At 38.5% G+C, this 20,886-nt stretch overlaps 1 protein-coding gene across 6 annotated transcripts in view; it reads right to left on the bottom strand.

The window, feature by feature from the left end:
* Positions 1-20,886, bottom strand: part of LOC124615273 (transmembrane protein 268) — a 111,785-nt gene that overhangs the window by 65,972 nt on the left and 24,927 nt on the right. For 5 of the 6 annotated variants that reach the window (XR_006979768.1, XM_047143024.1, XM_047143025.1 and 2 more), the window contains exons 4-5: positions 20,589-20,735; positions 20,307-20,477 (exon numbers count right to left, since the gene is read on the bottom strand). Coding sequence is in view for 5 of the 6 variants with exons in the window: in XM_047143024.1 (XP_046998980.1) it covers positions 20,307-20,477; positions 20,589-20,735 (318 nt within the window). In the remaining variant the exon portion in view is untranslated. Of the gene's footprint in view, positions 1-785; positions 1,148-20,306; positions 20,478-20,588; positions 20,736-20,886 lie in introns of those variants that run through there. The other variant, XM_047143023.1, reaches the window with a different exon arrangement.

Genomic DNA, 20,886 nt, shown 5'->3' with positions numbered 1-20,886 from the left:
CAGTAAAACAGCTGGAGAATTGATGCAGTGTATAGTCACTCACTGGAGAACAGTATTAATTGGGCTTTTAAAATAGTTCATCTGGCAGCTGTTGAAATTGCATGAACTAAATTACAGAGTGACAGGACCTGATCTGGAACGCTTCTGTAAAAAAAAGGTGAACAGACTCTTCAAAACGTAATTTCAGAATTTGATTTGAAATCCTATCTGTATAATAACCTATTACTACTCCAGACACATGAATCACCATTACATGCTTTCACAACATAAGGCGCATACAAAGGAAAATTCATGACACACCATACTCCGGCCTAATGAACGTGCTGAACAATGCTTGCAATAAAACACAGAGGCAAGTAATGTGCAGGGCAGATAAGATGCATAGAACAGAACAATTAAATCTAAATACAAAATAAAATATTTTTATAAGCAACAAATTGTAGAAGCCAGATGTTTAATGAAAGTATCACTGTTAGTAAAGTGCTACTAGAAAGCCATACTAAGAAGCCACAAGATTGAAAAATTATAAGAAGTTAATATGTATATCTTTTACAGAGAGGACTAAGGGGTCGGGCAGTTAAGTGAATGATTGCAGCTTGTTGCACACTTAACAGTGATCTCGTGCATAATTTCACCAAAATCTGCAACCCCCCCCCCCCTCCCCACACACACTCACCTGACACAGGATACCTTAGTGCATTATTTTCTATTATGTGCAGATATTAAAACAGAAAACAAGCCTTTGGTATCAAGCCTAAAACGTAATTCTAAGTTATTTATACAGTACACTAGAAATTCTTGCTATGTTATAACTGCCTCAATTGAAAACAAATACATATATAATGACCACCTATATTGATAGAAAACCCCCACAGAATGGTGACAAATTCTTCCCTCACTTAAGAAATCAATCAATGCCTCGTTTTGCAAGCCATGTTGTAATACAGGGACAAAAACTTCGGTGATCAGAGCGAGGTTTATTTTTTAAGTATTCTTCAATATATTGGCAAGGGCATAATGCAGAGGAGAGATGGCGAGGATCAACAGGATTTCCACCAGCCTCATCCACAGTCCAGTCCAAACGACGACGGAGATAATCCTTTGACCAACGTTGTAAGTAGCGATTCAGTAACTGCTCCCCTCTTTCCTGAAGTTAAAGTGAACAAGATGATATAGTACAAAAAGTTATTTAAAAATTTATTTTATGCATCTATTTTAATTATTGGAATATAAATTATAATATGGTTTATAATTGTAAACAATCTTTTTCTAGATCATGGTTAGGAGCATGAACAGTGAATAACTCCTGCTACAGCCTTTTCTGGAAGAGAATACGCACATAATAAACCTGTGAATTAACACACAATTCTTAAAGATATTGCACACACTGACATTTGTTGAAAGGGGCCTCTACAAAATGGCTAATAAAACTGTGTAAGTTTTCACTAGAAATTCCTTCTTCTCATTTTTCCTAATAAGTTATCATTTCTTTGTTAATGACCTCACTGTCAACTATTTTCATATGACTGTTAGACACACTAACACAAATGTCAACTGACAACATCTATGAAAAGTTTTAAACTGAGGACAAAATAAAATTTGAACATCATTTTATTTGCAAGAAGGCATAAGGCAAAAAATGTAGCTGGAAAATTATATTTAGGAAGGATTGTTACTCTTGATGATATCAACCTACAATTAATTAATAAATCAAAATGAGATAGCAGCAAAACAAATGGTAGAATGAAAATCGAACGACTGACTCTCTCTCTCTCTCTCTCTCTCTCTCTCTCTCTCTCTCTCTCTCAGGCAGGCAGACATCAGGTCTTGTACATGAATTAGGAGGAGATTAGTGTTTAAAATCCTGTCGACAACAAGGTCATTAGAGACGGAGCACAAGCTTGAATTAGCAAAGGACAGGAAAGGAAATCAGCCGTGCCCTTTCAACAGAACCGTTTCAATGAATACATTTGCCTGAAGGAATTTAGGGAAACCACAGAAAACCTAAATAAAGTTGGTCATTGTCCTGCATGAGAATCCACTGTGCTAACCACTGCATCACCTCTGTATTGTGGCAGAATGTAGGGACATCACTGTAGTAAGCTGATAGCCCACTTCTAGAATACTGAACAAATTGAAACCTGTCGAAATGTAAAGGAACTGTTAAAACTAACTTCAGGTTCACACACTCAATATTGTCTGCTATAAAATCGACATTCAAGTCTTCATATGCAACGTCACTTCAATTTTTTCTATAAATTTATATCAATTTCTTTACTAACTAAAAAACGATTTTTGGCGATCTACTCTCAGCCTATAGGCCTGTACACACACATACTGCTTGTGTGAGTAGCCGCTTCCTTTTTCTTTTTCGACAAGGACTGTCCAAATGGTTTTTATTAAATTTGGCCTGCATGGGATACACAGTGGTTGTCAATACTGAGTGAGGACACTGACCATTGCAAATCACATGTGTGGAAGCGAATACATGAATTTCCATTTGTGTCAAAATCACCAAATAGGATGACCATGACCTGCAGAGAGCCAATATTGATATTACTAAGAACACAGTTGAGATGACATAAGAAGACGCCCGACAGTTGCCGTGGGCACAGTGAGGCCCGTCCACGTCCTTATCTCAACTAATCACATAACGTGACTTTGTGAATGTCTCTATGACAATGCCTCAGAGTTATCATAGATCTGTAGATGGCTATTGTCATCACCAGCAGCTGTATGTTGTATCTTCTTGACTATGTCAAGCTCACTGTGCTTATTTTGTCAATATGTATGTCTTACATAACCTGTGATGGTTATCAAACTCAGGTTTTAGTACTTATTGCTGGAACATGCTGATTCACTCATAAGATTCCAAGGTGTTATGATAATGGTGTCTCGTGATGAGTGCTGAGGGAGGCTGGAAATTTGAATCAATGAAGTCTTAATCAGAGTAAATATTACTGGAGCAAGAGATCAAAATACTGAGAGTGCAGTTATGATTAGGGGTCAGTTTACTGTTACTGGGGTGAATAAACAATTAAAAGTGTTATATCAAGTTAACTCATAGATAATGCATACACCTATAATATCATACTCAGGTGAATGCATTTTTACTTAAACTTGCCTCACAAAACTCCTTAGAAATGTACAGTTTGAACAGAATTTTGAAAGCGATGGAAGGAATCCAAGCATTCTTTTACTATGAAGTGTTCTGGCAACTGCTTAGGAATGTCTAAGAAAAACACAGATGTTCAGCCATGTAATAGAAGTAGGGATCAAAATTCATTATACCAGGTCTTACTGAACTATGGTTTTAGCATACTTGAAAACAATTAAAAACAATATGGCTGAAGTTTTTACAAAAGTAATGGGAAAATGTTTAGTTACTAGAAAATATCAAAATCTCCCTATACATTAAAAGATCAGGATATCTATCAAAAGTTTTCAAAATTATTGAAGTTATTGCGGTCCTGAAACTGAAGAAACCATTAGATAAAGCAGAAAGTTATCATCCAATAGCTGTTCTCAGCTGTCACTACAAACTTCTGGAGAGACTTTTAGGAAAGGTACAAGAATCCTGGATAAAAGCCTTCTGCATAAGTAGGTTTCAGACCAAACAAGCTGCACAGAGCTGGTTCTAAGCCTGACTACACAACTCCAAAGCTGGAGTTCAGAAACAACTAAAGACTACCACTTATGATCTTGTATGGACAGAAGACTATTGTGATGTGTGTTCTGCCACCGCTTGTTGAGTAGATTTTTTATCCATCCAATTAAATAATTTTATCAATAATTGATTGTTTTCATTGTTATATTAGTATGAACAGAAGGATTCTTATAAAAGACAGTCAGAGTCATCCCCTACCAAACCACATTGAGACTAATCTGTAACACATAAGACAGTGAGTAGTCTAGGGTCACTTTGAAAGTAAAGAAAGAAAACTAAATAATGGACTACCTCAGTGGTCAGTACTACCGCCTTTACTTTTCAACCTTTATGTTTCTGACACACCTGAAACCAGCCAAAATACTTTGTATCTTCTGATGTTCTAGCACTTGCAGTTCAACACAAGAAGTTCAAAAATGCTGAGAACACTAACTAATGATCTCAATGAATTATATAATATTCCACCATATGGAGAGCTATACCAAATCTTTCTAAATCGAACTCAACAGTTTCCATTTTAACAAAAGAGCAGCAGATTATAAACTAGAGGCCAGTATGAATGACAATGTTTCCCTACCAGCATCGCCCAAATTATCTTGGAATGACTCTTGATAGGAAACTATCTTTCAGAAAGCAACTCAAAAAAACAACTTTATGCAAAAACTCTGTAGTACTAACAGGGAATCACTAGCACATACACTTCAAATTTTTGCACTCAGTTTAGTGTTTTCTACAGCTGATTTTTGTATTCCAGTGTGGTCAGCCAACCTCATGTACATAAGATAGTCACTCAGCATGGTACAACCATGCTAATCATCTCTGGGTGCTTAAGAACTACTACACTAAACTCAGTTAAGAAGACAAAAAGATCTACTGAAACAATATTCACAAATAATGAACAATCTTCAACTTCCCATCCATGTAGCTATTCCAAAGTTGACAACAAACTGACTTCGTTACAGAAATCCATCCCTGCAACTGTCCCAACAGCTTGCTGATAGCAACTGCATCATGAACAACAAACTGTGTGAAACCTGGATCACAAATGCTCCATCTGAATTGCAACATCTTTTTGACCTACTATAGAGCCCAAAGATAAGGGTTAGCCCCCTCTGCAATTATAATAATAAAATAATAATAATAAAACTGAATGAACAGATCAGTAATGAACTTTAAGGGACATCATGGGATGTACGCCTTGAACAAATGCAACAAACAATAACGAACAAAATGAGATTAAAAGAAAGGGGGTTTTAATTCTCAAAACACAAATAGAATAATATAGATCACACCGGAAAAGGACACTGCGTGTGCATACAACATGCAGATATGGGGTAACTGGCCTAGTCCAAGCTGTGGTTGTGGAGCACCGAACCAGACTATCTCGCACATTGTCAAGCCGTGTAAATTGAGTACCTACTTGAGTGACTTAGCTTTGGCTGGCTAAGGAGACTTGACATTATTAACATTTAACAAAACTGATAACTTAAAGTATCATTTTTATTAATTATATCTTGTTTTCTTTAATTTTTTACTGTATTTCATGCTAGTGTTATATGTTAAATAAAATTTATTATGCATAAAATGGATAATACTGTAATAATATGATATGATTCAAAATTACTGGGACAAAAAGAAAACATTCTTGTGGCTACAGTAATGACTGAGAAATACACGTGTAGACTGAAATGTTAACTGTCATAATTTAGGCTGGTAACAATGAATCAAAGGAAAGTCAACACTGTTCATCATTGGCATTAGTATTCAAAATGGTGGTACCCATGATAGAAAAGGCACATTGTGCAATATAATATGCAAAAATAGCACCACTAATCATAGTTCAAAGACATTTTCAGCCAAATTTTGGTAAAGTGGCACCATCACAACACTGCTAGATGGACAATTCAGGGAGACAGAATGCATATTCAAGTAAAAACTGCAGGATTGCCAGCCATCAAGAATAATATGGTGGAATACATTTGTACAAGCTACACATGAACCTCCAGAAAATCCACGCATCAAGCCAGCAGAGAAATGAATGTATTGCAGCCAACAGTGTAGCATATGTTGCACAATCATCTGCAGTTCAAGGTTTAGGATTCAAATGTTGCAGGCACCAAAACCAGCCAATAAACCAAAATGGGGACAATATTACGTACTGATTTTCAAGCACAGATGAAGGAGGATGGTTCTACAAATAGATTTGTGTCACTGACGAAGCCGCTTTTCACTTAAGGGCCAAAGTGAACAAGCACATTTAGAGAATGTGAGGTACACAAAACACACACACATCTCTCAAATGTGAATGTGATTCTGCAGAACTTAACGCTTTCTGCACCATAACCAAGTGCAGAGTCTTTGGCCCTTTCTTCTTTGCAGAATCTACCATTACAGACAAAACCTACTTTGACATGCTTCCTCTCTGGTTGTTGCCTCAGTTGGCAGAAGAGGTACCAACTCCATTTTGCAGCAGGACAGAACCCCACCGCACTGGCCTAACCTCATATAGTCACCCCACAAACATCTTCCACAGAGCTGGATGGGTCATGCTGGGTTGAATGATGTTCCATTCATGTTGTAGCCCCAGGTCACATGACCTTACACAGGTGAATTTTTTTTCTTCTGCAGATATGTGAAGGACAGTTTATGCACCCCCATTTCTGCAAGGCTTAAAGCAGCTAAGGCACTGGACAGTTGGCATGGTAACTCCACTGATCGGGCTTTGCTGCAAAGAGTCTGGCAGGAAATGTAACACAGGAGAGACATGTGGCATCCAACAAATGGAGACCACAATGAACATCTTTGAATGTCTGTAGGAACTGTGAGAGTAAACCTTTCAGTCTGTGCGTGTATTTCTAAAATAACATCATTGCTGAAGTCGCATGAATACTATCCTTTCGTTCCATTCATTTTGAGTCATGCTGTACATGTGTTTTCGTCAATTTTTGGCATATGCTTCTATTAAAGAAAGTTGATAAAAGCACATTTTGCAAAACAAAAATTCATTTAACACATACTTTTGTAAAATTCCATATAGTTCTAATAAATGTACCCACCAAAAAACGAAGTAACTTGATCGTATGCACTAGCAAAACTGTAAATCCACTGTCTAAAGCTTACTACTAGGAATGATTTCATCTGCACCAGACTAAATGACAGTTTAGAGAGAGAATAATTTCTGCTAGAACAGGAAATAAATGCTTCTTCTTTAAAGCATCAGAACTAACAACAATATTTGGCAACTATGATCAACTACCGGACACCTGTTACTTCATAAGTGAATCTCCAAGATTTTTTCCATGTTTTAGATGCAGGCATCCATTCTGTTCTTGCTTCTTTTGTAGTGTTGTCTACGCATGATGCATTAGGTTGACACCTTGGTCTTATTTCCTGGAAATCAGCAAATGACGTCCTTCGTGCAACTACGATTTATTCATCTGGCAATCCTCCCCATTTCATTTTCATTACAGCTGAGTTACATCTTAGAAGACAACCTATTTATTCTCTTATCAGTTTCTAAAAATTGTTTCTTGTCTCTCTAATAATTCTCAAGATGCATCTCTTTGTAGCTCACTGAGCAACCTGCAGCTCTTTGATGATTTCTGCATTAAAAAGACCACGTTTTACTGCCACAAGTCAAAACAGGCAACACACAACGATTACAAGGTATCCTTCTCAGACACATCAGAATCTTTTTTTTTTGGAAATCCTGTTTAGTTTGCCAAAAGTACTCAAAGGCATTTTCAACTTTCTGTTTACATATTTTGCTGTGCACTCAGTCATCTTCAAATGTCCTAACTAACACAGGTCAACAGGTTACATAACAACAATGTTAATTTGTACCTTTTTCATTTTGTTACATATGACTGTCTTTTGATTTTAGGTCAACTTTCAAATGTGCTCAATTAAGTTCTTTCTTCTCTTGGTTGAAGTTAAGTTCATCAGCACTAGAGGCAAACAGAACAGCATCATTCCTACAATAAAATTGGTTCAGTTATGATAAATTAAGATGTTTTCTTTCATTTTCCCATTTAACAATCCAAATACTTCCTCTACAACTGCTGAAAACAACTGTGGTGAGACAGACTTCAATTCTAAATTTATCACTGTGGTCACGGCATCTAATGAAAGCTTTAGCATTTGATTACACATTCTTCAACAAACTAACTGCAATAAATTAATTTGTGGGTATTCTAGGTACGTTTTTGAAGGCCAGAGTTCATAAAAAGCCTTGCTCTGTTCTTACACTGATGAGCAGAAACATTATGACCACCTGCTTAATAGCATGTTGTTTCATATCTGGAATGCAATACACAATAGTGATTTTAGTGTGGCAGAGATTTGACAAGTCCTTGGCAGGTTTCCAGAGGTATGTGGAAGCAAATGTGTATGCACAAGTCACATAATTCCTGCAAAATACAGGCTGGTGGTTTGTGGGCACAAAACCAGTGTACAACAGCTTCCCAGATGGGTCAGATCAGGCAAACTTTGTGGCCAAGATATCAACATTAAGTTTGCTACTGTGCTCCTATAACCATAGTAGCACAATTTTGTCCTTGTAAAATGGATAGTTAACCTGCTGCATGATGCCACAGCCATTGGAGTAGACATCAAGCATGAAGGCATGCAGGTGGTCTGCAATAATATTCACGTAGTCCATTGCTGTCGTGGTGTCTTTGATTACTACCACAGGTCGCAAGAAAGCACAGGTGAATGCCATTTATAGCACAATACTGTCCACGCCAGCCTGTGTCACATGTGTCTGTTGTACAGCTCATGTTGGGAGCAACCACTTGCCTGAATTATGGTGTACCAGAACATGACCATTGACATGTTGTATCCAGACAAGTAATTCATTTGACCAGGTGACACGTTTCCGTTGGTCTACAATCCAATTTCCGTGAAAAAGTGCCCACCGCAATCTTAACAGACAACATCCTCGGGTCAACATGGGAACACGCAGGGATCACCTGCTGAGGAGCTCTCCATGTTCAACAAAGTGCACTGAATGGTATATTCCAAAACACTTGCAGCTGCACAAGCATTGTACTCTGCCATCAGATTTGCCACTGATCACCACCTCCCGTGTGTGGCAAAGTGGATGAGCTTACAACTTCCATGCTCTTTCATGAGGTTAGGACTCCCAACACCTTGTAGCCTACTCACGGCTTCATTTTTCTTCAACCACTTTCACACATGCACACCAAACTGACATGCTAAGTGGTTCTCTGTTTCCAAGATGCTCATTCACAGGTTCTGGGCTGTAATTATCTCCACTATGTCAAAGTTGTTTATCTCACTAGATTTTCACATCTATTCCCGTACTGTTGCTTGGATGACCCTCCATTTATCTCTGCTCCACTTTTAGTTTTCTTACAGCAGCATGTTCCTGCAACACAACCAGGCAGCATTCAGCACAGTACTGAGGTAGCCAGCAATCATATATTTTGGCCCATCAGCGTATCTTCCAGCATAATTGCTTTACCAGGACCTACTGGCTTTGTAATACCAATATCTTATCTTAACTAAATTCAGAGGATGGACAACTTTCTTTCACTAAGCTAAACACAAGTTAAAATGAGATTTTATTATTGTTAATCTATTAATAGTGTCAAAAAAACCTTTTGTAATTGGTTTAAAATATGAGTTGTGACAAACAAACAAAACTGATTGCATTATTAAAGAAATATTTGTCATAGCATATTAGTATACAATTCGTATTTTTATCTGTAAATTTGTCTTTACACTGTGATAATTTACAACTAGCCCAAACAGTTCCATGGCACTGATCAACAGTTTACTATAAGCATCAACTTTCGCTCAACTGGAAACCAAACATATTGGCACTCTTCTACAGTCTCAAGGAAAAATACACAGGGATTCTGCTTTAAAGGTGACCACCACTAACTGAACATGTCAGGTCAGCTTACAAATTTGCAACATGGAATGTATTTTTCCCTCTTTTCCTGCTGATACATATTTTGTAGGGTTTGTGGTGGGTCTTATACTAGCACTAGCAGGAAGTTGCATCCCTGGCCGATATAACTGGGCAATATTTTGCCAACCCTAATACACCTCCAGATCAAAGTAGTATTATCTTTATCCTCTCTTCTCAGAGTAGTTGTTTGGGGGTCCAGATATTTCCGTGCCACCTCCCTGTTGATCCAACTAAGGTGAAGATTCCTGGAATGCTTCCGCAAGTTCTCTCTACTGCGCTACTAAATAAATAGCCGCACTTATCACAAACAGGGGTATATTTTGCCCAACATTTTCACTATTTCTTTTTAACAACACAACAAACAATTGCTACTGTAATACCACTCTCTTGAGTACATTCAAAACGTCCGTACATGCGTACTTTATGACCTGAGAGAGCAAACACAGATAAACAACTACTGTTGTTCAATTGTTCATTACGCCCTTGTTGGTGCGTCGTTTACTCCATGGCTCTCGGACTCAGGCACTTGCTACACCATGGCACAAGTGACTCCCAGACGACCAGTGGTTGTAATATCATTTTTACTGGTCCCCTTCTCACCGGCTTTACCAGTTCACTGCGTACAAGAAAGGAAAACATAGTATCCCTTTCTCACTACATTTATCCTTATTCAACTTACTCCCGAGCATCTCTTGTTGACAGCTTTCCAATGGCGTATTGGAATGTTTACACATATCCCGAAACACTACAAAAATCAGTCTCGTTTAATATGTCAGACCTTGTACATGACTTCTCTGGCAAGCACAGGAACATGACTAAGCAAACTGATTGCCCACTTCTACAAATCGAGCTAGCTGAAACCTGTCACTTTATAAGGATGCAGCTAAAGCCACCTGCAGATTAACACATTCAATATTTTCCATCATAAAATTAAGATTAAAGTCTCTGTGGGCAGTCACTGTGTTTTTGTGTGTGTAGCCGCCTTCCTCCTTTCATTTTACTAATTGTACAATAAGATCACACCTCCTCCTAACCCTGAAGTTTTATATGCTCAATTTCTGTTACTTTCACGTGATGTTCTGAAAATCACGTGTCATCTACAGATATTACAAACACTTTCTTGTGTTGACAAATCTTTTTTCATTAGCAACATGTTCCTATTGTTACATTAATTGAGTTGATCGCAAGGCAAGACAGTCATTACTGCCATAAATTAATAAATAAATGCAATATAAATAGAATTAAAAATATTAATTCTAGAATTTTTAAGACGTAGATATGTTAAAAGCTACAGAATTCTAACAAGGAATCGAAGGTAGAGGAATTTTGAAGGTCTCTAAAATAAGAAAGCCTGGCTGGTCAAAATACACCTTCTGATCGAGGAAAAGTGTTTTTACGAACACAAAGAATAGAAGTTAAGAACGAACAAAAATTTAGTAAGTGTATGGTACTTTACGTCTCATCACTTGAAATAGGGGAAAAAAATCAAGACTCAAATTATGGTCTATATTCTCATTAATAAATGGGGGGGGGGGGGGGGGGGGGGGGGCATGCCACAAAAATGTGGCAGAGGACCAATGGTTTACCACAAACTCTACACACACTCTTCCTCTCTTCAGAGTAGCAATCTGTGTGTCCAGTCTGAAAGTGAATGAGAGGGGCTTGTTTCAGCTATGCTTTTTTTCCCGCCATATTCTCAGTTTATTAAATGATCTTTTCTTTAACTAATTGACTAACTGAAAGATAAACAATGGAAACTCCACATAGGAGTATTAACAATGTAGGAAAAATTAAATTACTACTTATTGGAAAGAAGACACATTAAGTTGCAGGCAGGCACAATTAAAAGACACTTACATCAAGCTTTTGGCCACAGCCTTCATCAACAGAAGAGAAACGCTCACCATTCATTCACACAAGCAAGCACACCTCATGCACTCATAATCACCAACTCCGGCAGCTCAGGTCAGAATGCCTGTGTGTGTTTCTCTGTTTCTCTTTTGCTGATGAAGCCTGTGGCTGATAGCTTTGTGTGAATGTCTTAATTGAGCCTCTCCGGTACTTAACTTGTCTTCTTTATAGTAAGCAATCATAATAAATACACATGTAATTTGAAACACATGTAAAATCTGGCACTGCCAGTGATTAGAGCACAAAGAAGCTCTTCTATTGAACAGGAGTTCTTTATTTCCAGCATGAGCTCACACATTTCATATGTAGATTAAATGAGCATAAACTATTAGACTTTGAGCATTGTGTACTGACTGAGGGGGACCAGTAGAGGGAGATGTTTCATTGATCCTACATATTGTATTTGTGAATTTTATGTATTTTAAATGGTGATTAATTTTGTATACCTTGTGATCGCTGTAAATTTTGGCACACTTAGTGAGTGGATATAAGGATGTGCGAATAGTCACTCTGGTTCATTCTGTGTCAGGAACTCGTGGGGCTAATGTGTATGTTGTAGAGCTGTATACCTTGTGTTCGCTGTAAATTTTGGCACACTTAGTGAGTGGATATAAGGATGTGTGAATAGTCACTCTGGTTCATTCTGTGTCAGGAACTCATGGGGCTAATGTGTATGTTGTAGAGCTGTCAGGACGATATAAAACTTCTGAAGTGATAGGTTTTGGACAGCAAGTGACTGCATTAATACTTTAAGTTTCATCAGAACTTGGAAAAACTCCACGACTTTGGTTTATTGGGAAAGTTCTAGTAAAGTATCGAGCATCTACAAAGAAGACCACGTATAAAACACTTGTGCAACCCATTCTTGAGTGTTGCTCGAATGTTTGGGATCCCACCCAGATCGGGTAAAAGAAAGACATCAAAGCAATTCAGAAGGATGCTTCTAGGTTTGTTACCAGTAGCTTCAATCATTATGCAAGTGTTACAGAGATACTTCCTGAACTCAAATGGAAATCCCTGAAGGAAAAGAGTGTTCTTTTTGCAAAACACTGTTGGGAAAGTTAAGGCATTTGCGTTCTGACTGCAGAATAATTATGCTGCCACCGATGTACATTTTGCCTAAGGACCACGATGACAAGATCAAAAAAATTAGGGTTCATATAGAGGCATATCTCCCTGCTGCAATTGTGAGTGTAATAGGAAAGGAAATGACTAATAGTGGTAAATGGTACCACCTGTCACGCATTATAAGGTGGCCTATGTAGATATATGTGTAGGTGGTGAACATTACAATACTTTCCTAGGAAGATTATGTAGCATTCATAAGTAGTTCAAAACAGAATTAATCAAAATTATGTAAATTATTACAGAATCAAAACAGGATTGTGTGTTGATGAAGAAATGACAGAAGAATACCTGGTCATAAGTAAGAAAATCAGAAGTGATGAACCTCTGGCTGTAGATGGACCCACTTTCAAGACTGTTGACTGCTTCAAGTATTTAGGGAGTCTTTATCAACAATGAAGAAAATACATTTTAGTTTCATCAAAATTCTAAAGAACAGACCACTTAGTACTCAACACAAAGAAATGGAAGAGGCTAGTAGAGAAGGCATCTTCCTTTGAGTCTTTCGTGGCAGCATGTCTTCTTTGTTTCCAAGCTGCACCAATTCGAATAAATTTCTCGAGCTTTTGATGATCTCCCCCATTGTCGTCAAGAGTAAAACCACTGACTGCAGGGACTGGCACAGTTTTCCACTCACATAGTTGCAATTGCAGCCTCTGGCATCAATCAGAGAGAGCTGAAACAATGCATGCAGGGAAGGTGAGTTGGCAGCTCACAGCAGCTCCGCCCTGCTGTGGGACCGAGTGACGTCAGGAGGTGCGAGGAGCCGGTGTCACATTTGAAACTGCTGCTCCTGCCTTCCTACACGCATCACGCATTCTGTCGTTGCTTCCTTTCGACATCCGAAGCCCGCCTCCATGCCCTATTGAATGTGTATCCCCTTTTCTCTTTTAAAATTGTTGTTGTTCATTCTAACCTCAGCTGCCTCTTTTATAATGGAATCCCAGTATGTTGACACATGAGCCAAGACTTGTGTTGGTGGGCTTTGGATACCAAAAGGAAGCAATGACAGATGCATGAGGGGAGTGGCAGTTTCAAATGTGGTGAAAGCCCCTCACGCCCCCTGACACCACTCGGTCCCATGGTGGGCTGGAGCCGCTACGAGCTGCCCACTTCATCTCTCATGCATGCATATCAGCAATCTCTGACTGGTGCCAGAGGCCACAATTATGGTTACAATAAGCGGAAAACCATGCCCTGGCAGTCAGTGGTTTTACTCCAGATGAGAATGGCCATCGAAAGCTCCAGAATTTTATTCTAATTGACGCTACGCGAAAACCAAGACTATTTTATTCAAAACATGCAGTTATCTCCACTCTAAGGGCTATAATATTTTGCTTTATGCATATCTTGATTGGTTTCATGGCACATGAGTAATCTGCAAAAATCATTTTCATAGGTGGCCAATTCATTATCACAGCCATTTGGCATCCACAGCTAGCCTTTCCTAGACTTTTTCATACATTGCAGTTTTCAGCTATATACAGAATGGACTTTAGAACAAATGGAATACTGGTTGGTTGGTTTATTATCCTTAGTACAGAGGCAGAGCATAGGAATATTCATGTATGGAGCTGTAGGAAACTTAAATCTTCACGCAAATAGTGTCAATGATATTCAGATGTGAATGCCTTGCTAATACATGCATTTAGCATCCATACTCCAGATGCTATTACACAAATATTTACAAACAACTGAGCAGTCACATTATGTCTGCTCCTTCAAGACTTTTCAGCTGAGGGTGTTATCGAACAAGAGAAAATGTTTTCAGCTTTACACGAAAAGACTGTCTTTTTTTTAGATCTTCAACACACTTATGTTTTCGACATAGTATTCCATCAGGGTACAAATTCATCAGTCCAAATCTAAATAGGGGAATCGAGGATTAGATCTAATAATGAACAAGAATACAAGAATGAGGGTGAACTATGAAAACAACAGTGAATATATTTTTTAACCAAGATAAGACGCAGAGTCAACAGCCACCATAGTAACAGAAGTATTATTTGTCACCTAGCTCTGCAAATGAACATACTGAAAGAATGTATGAAGAGACAAAACAAATTACTCAGTTTGTCAAGGGAGATGAAAAGGCAATTATGAAGGAGGACTGGACTTCGATAGCAGGAAAAGGAAGAGAAGAAAAGTAGTAGAACAGGGACTACGTGGTTGAAAGGGAAAGTCACCTGGTAGAATTTCACACAGAGCAGATCATAATTTAATCATGGCTGACATTTGTTTTAAGATTTATGGAATGAAGTATCATACATGATAGAAACCAAGAGGCAACTTCTTTTTTTTTAATCACTTCCAGGGATAGATGTGGACACTTACTACACACATTAAAAAAAGTTTTGCATCACCCCAGTTCCTAGAATTCCACAAGATAGACGTTGAATGTGTATATTGGATCACAGACACAGTCCCTTTGACTGTTCAGAGATGTCATTAAACCCGCCCAAAGATGTAAACAACCATGCATGAGCAGCGATTATTAGACGGAGAGGGTCCGACAGGCAATCAGTTCCAGTCATTCCACCAGGAAGGAGGCACACAGCTCATGTTGTCTGTAATTCAACCATGCCTAGGCGGTCAATACTGCGGTTCTCTCATTCCACATTGTTACTTTGTGCCAGGAAGGGCTCTCAACAAGGGGAGTGTCCAGGCGTCTTGGAGTGAACCAAAGCGATGTTGTTCGGACATGGAGGAGGTACAGAGAGACAGGAACTGTCAATGTCATGCCTCGCTCAGGCCGCCCAAGGGCTACTATTGCAGTGGATGACTGCTACCTATGGATTATGGCTCAGAGAAACCCTTACAGCAATGCCACCTTGTTGAATAATACTTGTCATGCAGCCACAGAACGTCATGTTATGACTCAAAATATGTAAAATAGGCTGCATGATGTGCAACTTCACTCCCGACGTCCATTGCGAGGTCCATCTTCAACCATGACACCATGCAGCGCAGTACAGATGGCCCCAAAAACATGCCAAATGGACTGCTCCAGATTGGCATAATGTCCTCTTCACCGATGAGTGTTGCATATGCCTTCATCTAGACAATTGTCGGAGACGTGTTTGGAGGCAACCTGGTTAGGCTGAACGCCTTAGACACACTGTCCAGTGAGTGCAGCAAGGTGGAGGTTCCTTCACATTTTGGGGTGGCATTATGTGGGGCCGTCGTACGCCTTTGGTCATGGAAGGCGCCGTAACAGCTGTATGATAAATGAATGCCATCCCCCAACCGATAGTGCAACCATATTGGCGAGGCATACATCTTCATGGACAATTCGCACCCCCATCGTGTACATCTTGTGAATGACTTCATTCAGGATAACAACATCGCTTGATTAGAGTCGCCAGCATGTTCTCCAGACATGAACCCTATTGAACATGCCTGGGATAGATTGAAAAGGGCTGTTTATGGAAAATGTGACCCAGAAACCACTCTGAGGTATCTACACTGAATCGCCGTTGAGGAGTGGAACAATCTGGACTAACACTGCCTTGATAGACTTGTGGACAGTATGCCTCGACAAATACAGGCATGCATCAATGCAAGAGGACATGCTACTGGGTGTTAGAAGTACCGGTGTGTGCAGCAATCTGGACCACCACCTCTGAAGATCTCGCTGTATGGTGGTACAACATGCAATGTATGGTTTTCATGAGCAATAAAAAGGATGTAAATGATGTTTACGTTAATCTCTATTCCAATTTTCTGTACAGGTTCCAGAACTCTCGGAAGCGAGGTGATGCAAAGCTTCTTTTGATGTGTGTATAATTTAATGGTTATTAGGTGCAGACTAACAGTGAAGAAACTGCAGTTAGTGCTAAGCTACAAAGATTATTTGGGTGTTATGGGACTAAACAGGAAGGTCACAAGTCCCTCTGTCATGAAATAGTTCAGTGAACCAGAGCAAATTTCACCTGGCCCTCCGCACGGGAGGAGAGGTGACAACTTGTGCACTGAAAATGTGGAGGTCAATCACAGATTTAGGAACAGAACATAAGTTAACTGAAGTACATGTTGTAAAGTAAGGGAAGACTGCAAGAGAAGCAGGAAACATTATCCTATGATAAAACTAGGTTGCCAGCAGGTAATTTGTCCTAGAGAATAAGTCACAGAAAAGATATACAGTGGAATTTTGTTAGTAAGCTCCTCATTACCACATTTTCTCATATAGTACATCTGTTTTGGGAAGTTCCAGTCCCAAGTACATTACATAATGTTAAAATGACTCATTTGTACAGTCTCCCTCCCTGTATAGTGTGTTAAAATTTGACAATATTGGTACTGTTTGGCTGCTGAGAGTGATGGGAGTAAGACATTTGTGGCTGTAGAGTGCAGAAATGTGCAGAGAGGCACTCAGTGCTAGCAATTTTGCAAGTCATATATCATTGCTATGGTAGAACTGATGCACTGAAGTAGTTCATCTACGCTGACAGTAACTCCAACTTCGGATTTCTGTAGCTGTCAAATAATAAACCAAATAGCACATAATTCAGTCACTGGTGTTCTTTGTTCATATTTAGCATTTGATTGACTCTCAGTTCACGAATTTTTTTTTTTTTTTTTTTTTTGTGTGTGTTTGAAAAGGTGTACCGGTAAATCATGAATAAAAAGACAGTGAGACAGTTAACAAACAAAGAAGAGTGGAACTTTACTTAGGTAGCGGATAAAAATTCACATATCATGTGTATTGATATTGTATGAAAACTGAACATTCCTTCATCAACATTAAATGTGATAGTGAACACACAAAAAACAATTTAAGCAGCATGTTTGGAAAGGAAACGGAAAGCAAAAATGGTCAGTTTCCGGAAGGGAGAATGTTTTAATGAAGTGGACCAAAGGAAGTTGTGCTTCAAATATTTCAGCTGATGGTACTGCAGTTTGTGCTACAGCAATATATTTCGTACAAAAGTTATGACTTGTAGATGTTAAAGCATCAAATGGTTGGATCAAAAGATTCAAGAAAAGACTAAATTTAGTGGATAAACATGTTCAAGGTGAGGCTGGAAGCATAAACACTGACAATGTTCAGTCATGGACAAATACACTTTCGTCAATAATAAAAAAATACAGTCCCAATGACATTTTTTATGCAGATGAAATGGGCTTATTTTTTTCACCTTCTGCCTAACAAAGCTTGAGTTCAGAGAGGAAAAATTTCACAGCGGGAAATTTAGTTACGAGAAGCTAACTGTTTCATTATGTTGTAATGATAGTTGAACAAAGAAGTTGATGTCAGGAAAGGCAAAGAGTCCACGCTGCTTAAAGATGAGCAGACACTTCCATGTAAATATAGGTTTAATGCAAACATATGGGTAACAACTACAATGTTCAAATAATTATTGCATGCCTGGGACGCAAGGTTGGGCGTTAGAAATGCGGAACTACAACTATTTATTGGCCAGAGTGCAGCACCCCCCCCCCCCCCACCCCCCAAAGATATGTCACATCTACATAATATAAATATGGTGTTTTTCCTCCCAATTGTAAAAGCCACCTTCAGCCACTTGACCAAGGCATTATAAAATGCTTGAAACAAAAATACAGAAAGATTCTCATATAGAAGAGGTTGGCCTGTGTTGATAGATTATGATCTTAGATTTTATGCATTTTGTAAAAAGTGCCTGGGGATTCTGTGCAAGAAATCACAATCTCAAACTGCTTCAAGATGTCTCACAGGAATAGATGGCAGTGAAACAAAGAGAAAGCGAGGATAAGGATGAACCACCACCTCTGCCAATTCCTACAATGTCAAAAGCTACTGAAGCAATACACACATATAAATGTTGTGTTTTGAGTTTTGAAGTCGATGACGAAGTGGTGAACACATTAATTAACATGGACAACACAACATTAAAATTAGGACTAAAGAAAGTCAACTATTGATATGTTATTCAAACTTTTACGAAGAAAGGACTACACACTGTGTCTTATTGGGTTATAGTGTAGTTAAGCTAACAAGATGTACAATATACTGGTACTTTGTTGCAATGACAACTGCTATTCAATTACCAGCAGCAATTCACTAATAGACACAATGAATGACATTTGTTTAAGAAGTGTAATAAAAATTGCAATTTCAGCGTTTTTTTTATTTTTCTACATCACATACCAGATATATATTTTGGATGCTAGAGGTTAGGCTCTAGTGTCATATATAACTTTCCTGCATTCCAATTGACTGATGGTAGAAGTGTAGATGTCCAATGTATAGGATTTAAGCAGTGTTATGTATTTAACATGCTGTTGCTTCTTGTACTCTTAACACATAACTAAGAGAATTTCTGGGTGTGATATTCTGATCATCATCTCAAAAAGGCAAACTTTTAATTATAACTTATTGAGACAGTTTGTCAGGAAGTTATGAGATTGTGTATTATCCCACATATGGTACCCTTAGTTCTGTATTTTCACCAAAGAAAAACTTGAATCATTACGAAATTAGGTATTTTTTGGCAGTACTTTTTCCACTTAAGATGATCAAAATCTGTGGTTCTTTCAAAACCATGCTGTAGTCAGTGGAATTCCACTTAACATGCTTGGCCAATATGCTACAATTTTTCATGCTCTGTGCTTTCGTATGTCCCTATACAAGTTCTTTCACAAGTTCTTTTACTTTTAATATTTTACTTTTGCAATTCACTGTTATAAGGTTACCTATTCAATAAAAAGAAACAAACACAGGACAGGCACTATTCCATGCAATTCTGCAGCAGGCACCAACTGATCTGCAAATCATTATTTTGACACACACACACACACACACACACACACACACACACACACACACACACACACACACAGCCCCCCCCCCCCCCCCCCCACACCCCCTAGGAGTCCATGTGAGTTTTGGCGCAAGAGATAGAGACTGTGTTGAAACTGCAATGTGATGAATACTGTTTGAGAGATGTTGGTTGGTTTAAAAGGAGGGGGGGGGGGGGGGGGGGGGGGAGACCAAACTGCTACATCATTGGTCCCTCTTTCTGATTAAAATAATTCCACAAGGGTGGGAGTAAAATAATTGAGACATACAAAACACAACTGGAATAAAGGAGAAAACCACAAGAATGACAGAAGGGCAACAAACACTAAAGTGGACAAAATTGGACAAGAAAAACACAGAGAGATGCCAGAAACATGTAGAAGAGATCAAAACAAGAGAGCAGATTACCACGGCTGGGCATGAGAAGAAAAAGGAGACGCCAGCCACTCTGCAACACAATAAAACCTCCACCCTAAACACACTAGGGTGGTGAGAGATGTTGCTGAAAATGTTGTCCATTTACATGAATTCACAACTGGCTTGCTTGTTTGGCTTAAGCTGCAGCTATTGTTTGTGAAACATCTGGTTGCTTTATGCATGGACAATCATTAACAAGCAAATCACAGTTGAGCATTAATGTAAATGAATGACATTTTCAGCAACAATATTCATCACATGGCAGTACGATCACTGTTTCCGAACATCTATTGTCTCAAAAACTTCATGGACCCCTTGTGGTGAAACAATGCACCAGTGACATTGTTGTCACAAAGCGTTGCTCTGTATCTCCTTTAAACACACCAAAATTTTGTACATGAAGTTTTTTTTTTACACCCTGTATATATAAAATCTGATTTAAATTGATTACAAGCAGACAAATTAACCTGTTTCCGAGACACTCTTGTTGTGTTGCTTCCCTGAATAATAATGTCATGATCTTCTATGTCCATTCTCAGCTGAAATTGTTGTCTCTGTCTACGCTCTTCAACAGTTTCCTCTCTGTTTACAGGACGGCCTTCACGTTCCTCCCTTTCTATTACTTCTTGAAGTTTTTTCTGTGTGAATATAGACAAATATTATGAATGCACTAATTATACATTTCTCTGCAGAATAGTGTAAATACAATAGTATGATTACATTAAGAATGTATATTCATGTTCCCTTACAATGCAATCAACAGCATCAAAATAAATGAAGCATAAATTCACTTTATGGCAAGACAACTTTCCTCTATCATCAAGTCCCAGGATGATTCTGTGCTTCAGTAAGTGCTTGTTTACTTGTGCCATACAGCGCTCCAAGTTATGGTTTAACTGAAAAACAAAACAAAGAAGTGCTCTTAAACTACATTAAATAAATGTGGTAACATTTATTTATCAAAGTTTACTACTCCAAAATGCGTAGGGCCACAATGAAAATGTTGCATTGTTTCTTCTGGGAATAGGATGTAATACTTCATTTAGG

This window comes from Schistocerca americana, chromosome 5 (genome assembly GCF_021461395.2).
Source record: "Schistocerca americana isolate TAMUIC-IGC-003095 chromosome 5, iqSchAmer2.1, whole genome shotgun sequence".
Taxonomy (NCBI): Eukaryota; Metazoa; Arthropoda; class Insecta; order Orthoptera; family Acrididae; genus Schistocerca; species Schistocerca americana.
This window is presented reverse-complemented; position numbering and strand designations above follow the sequence as displayed.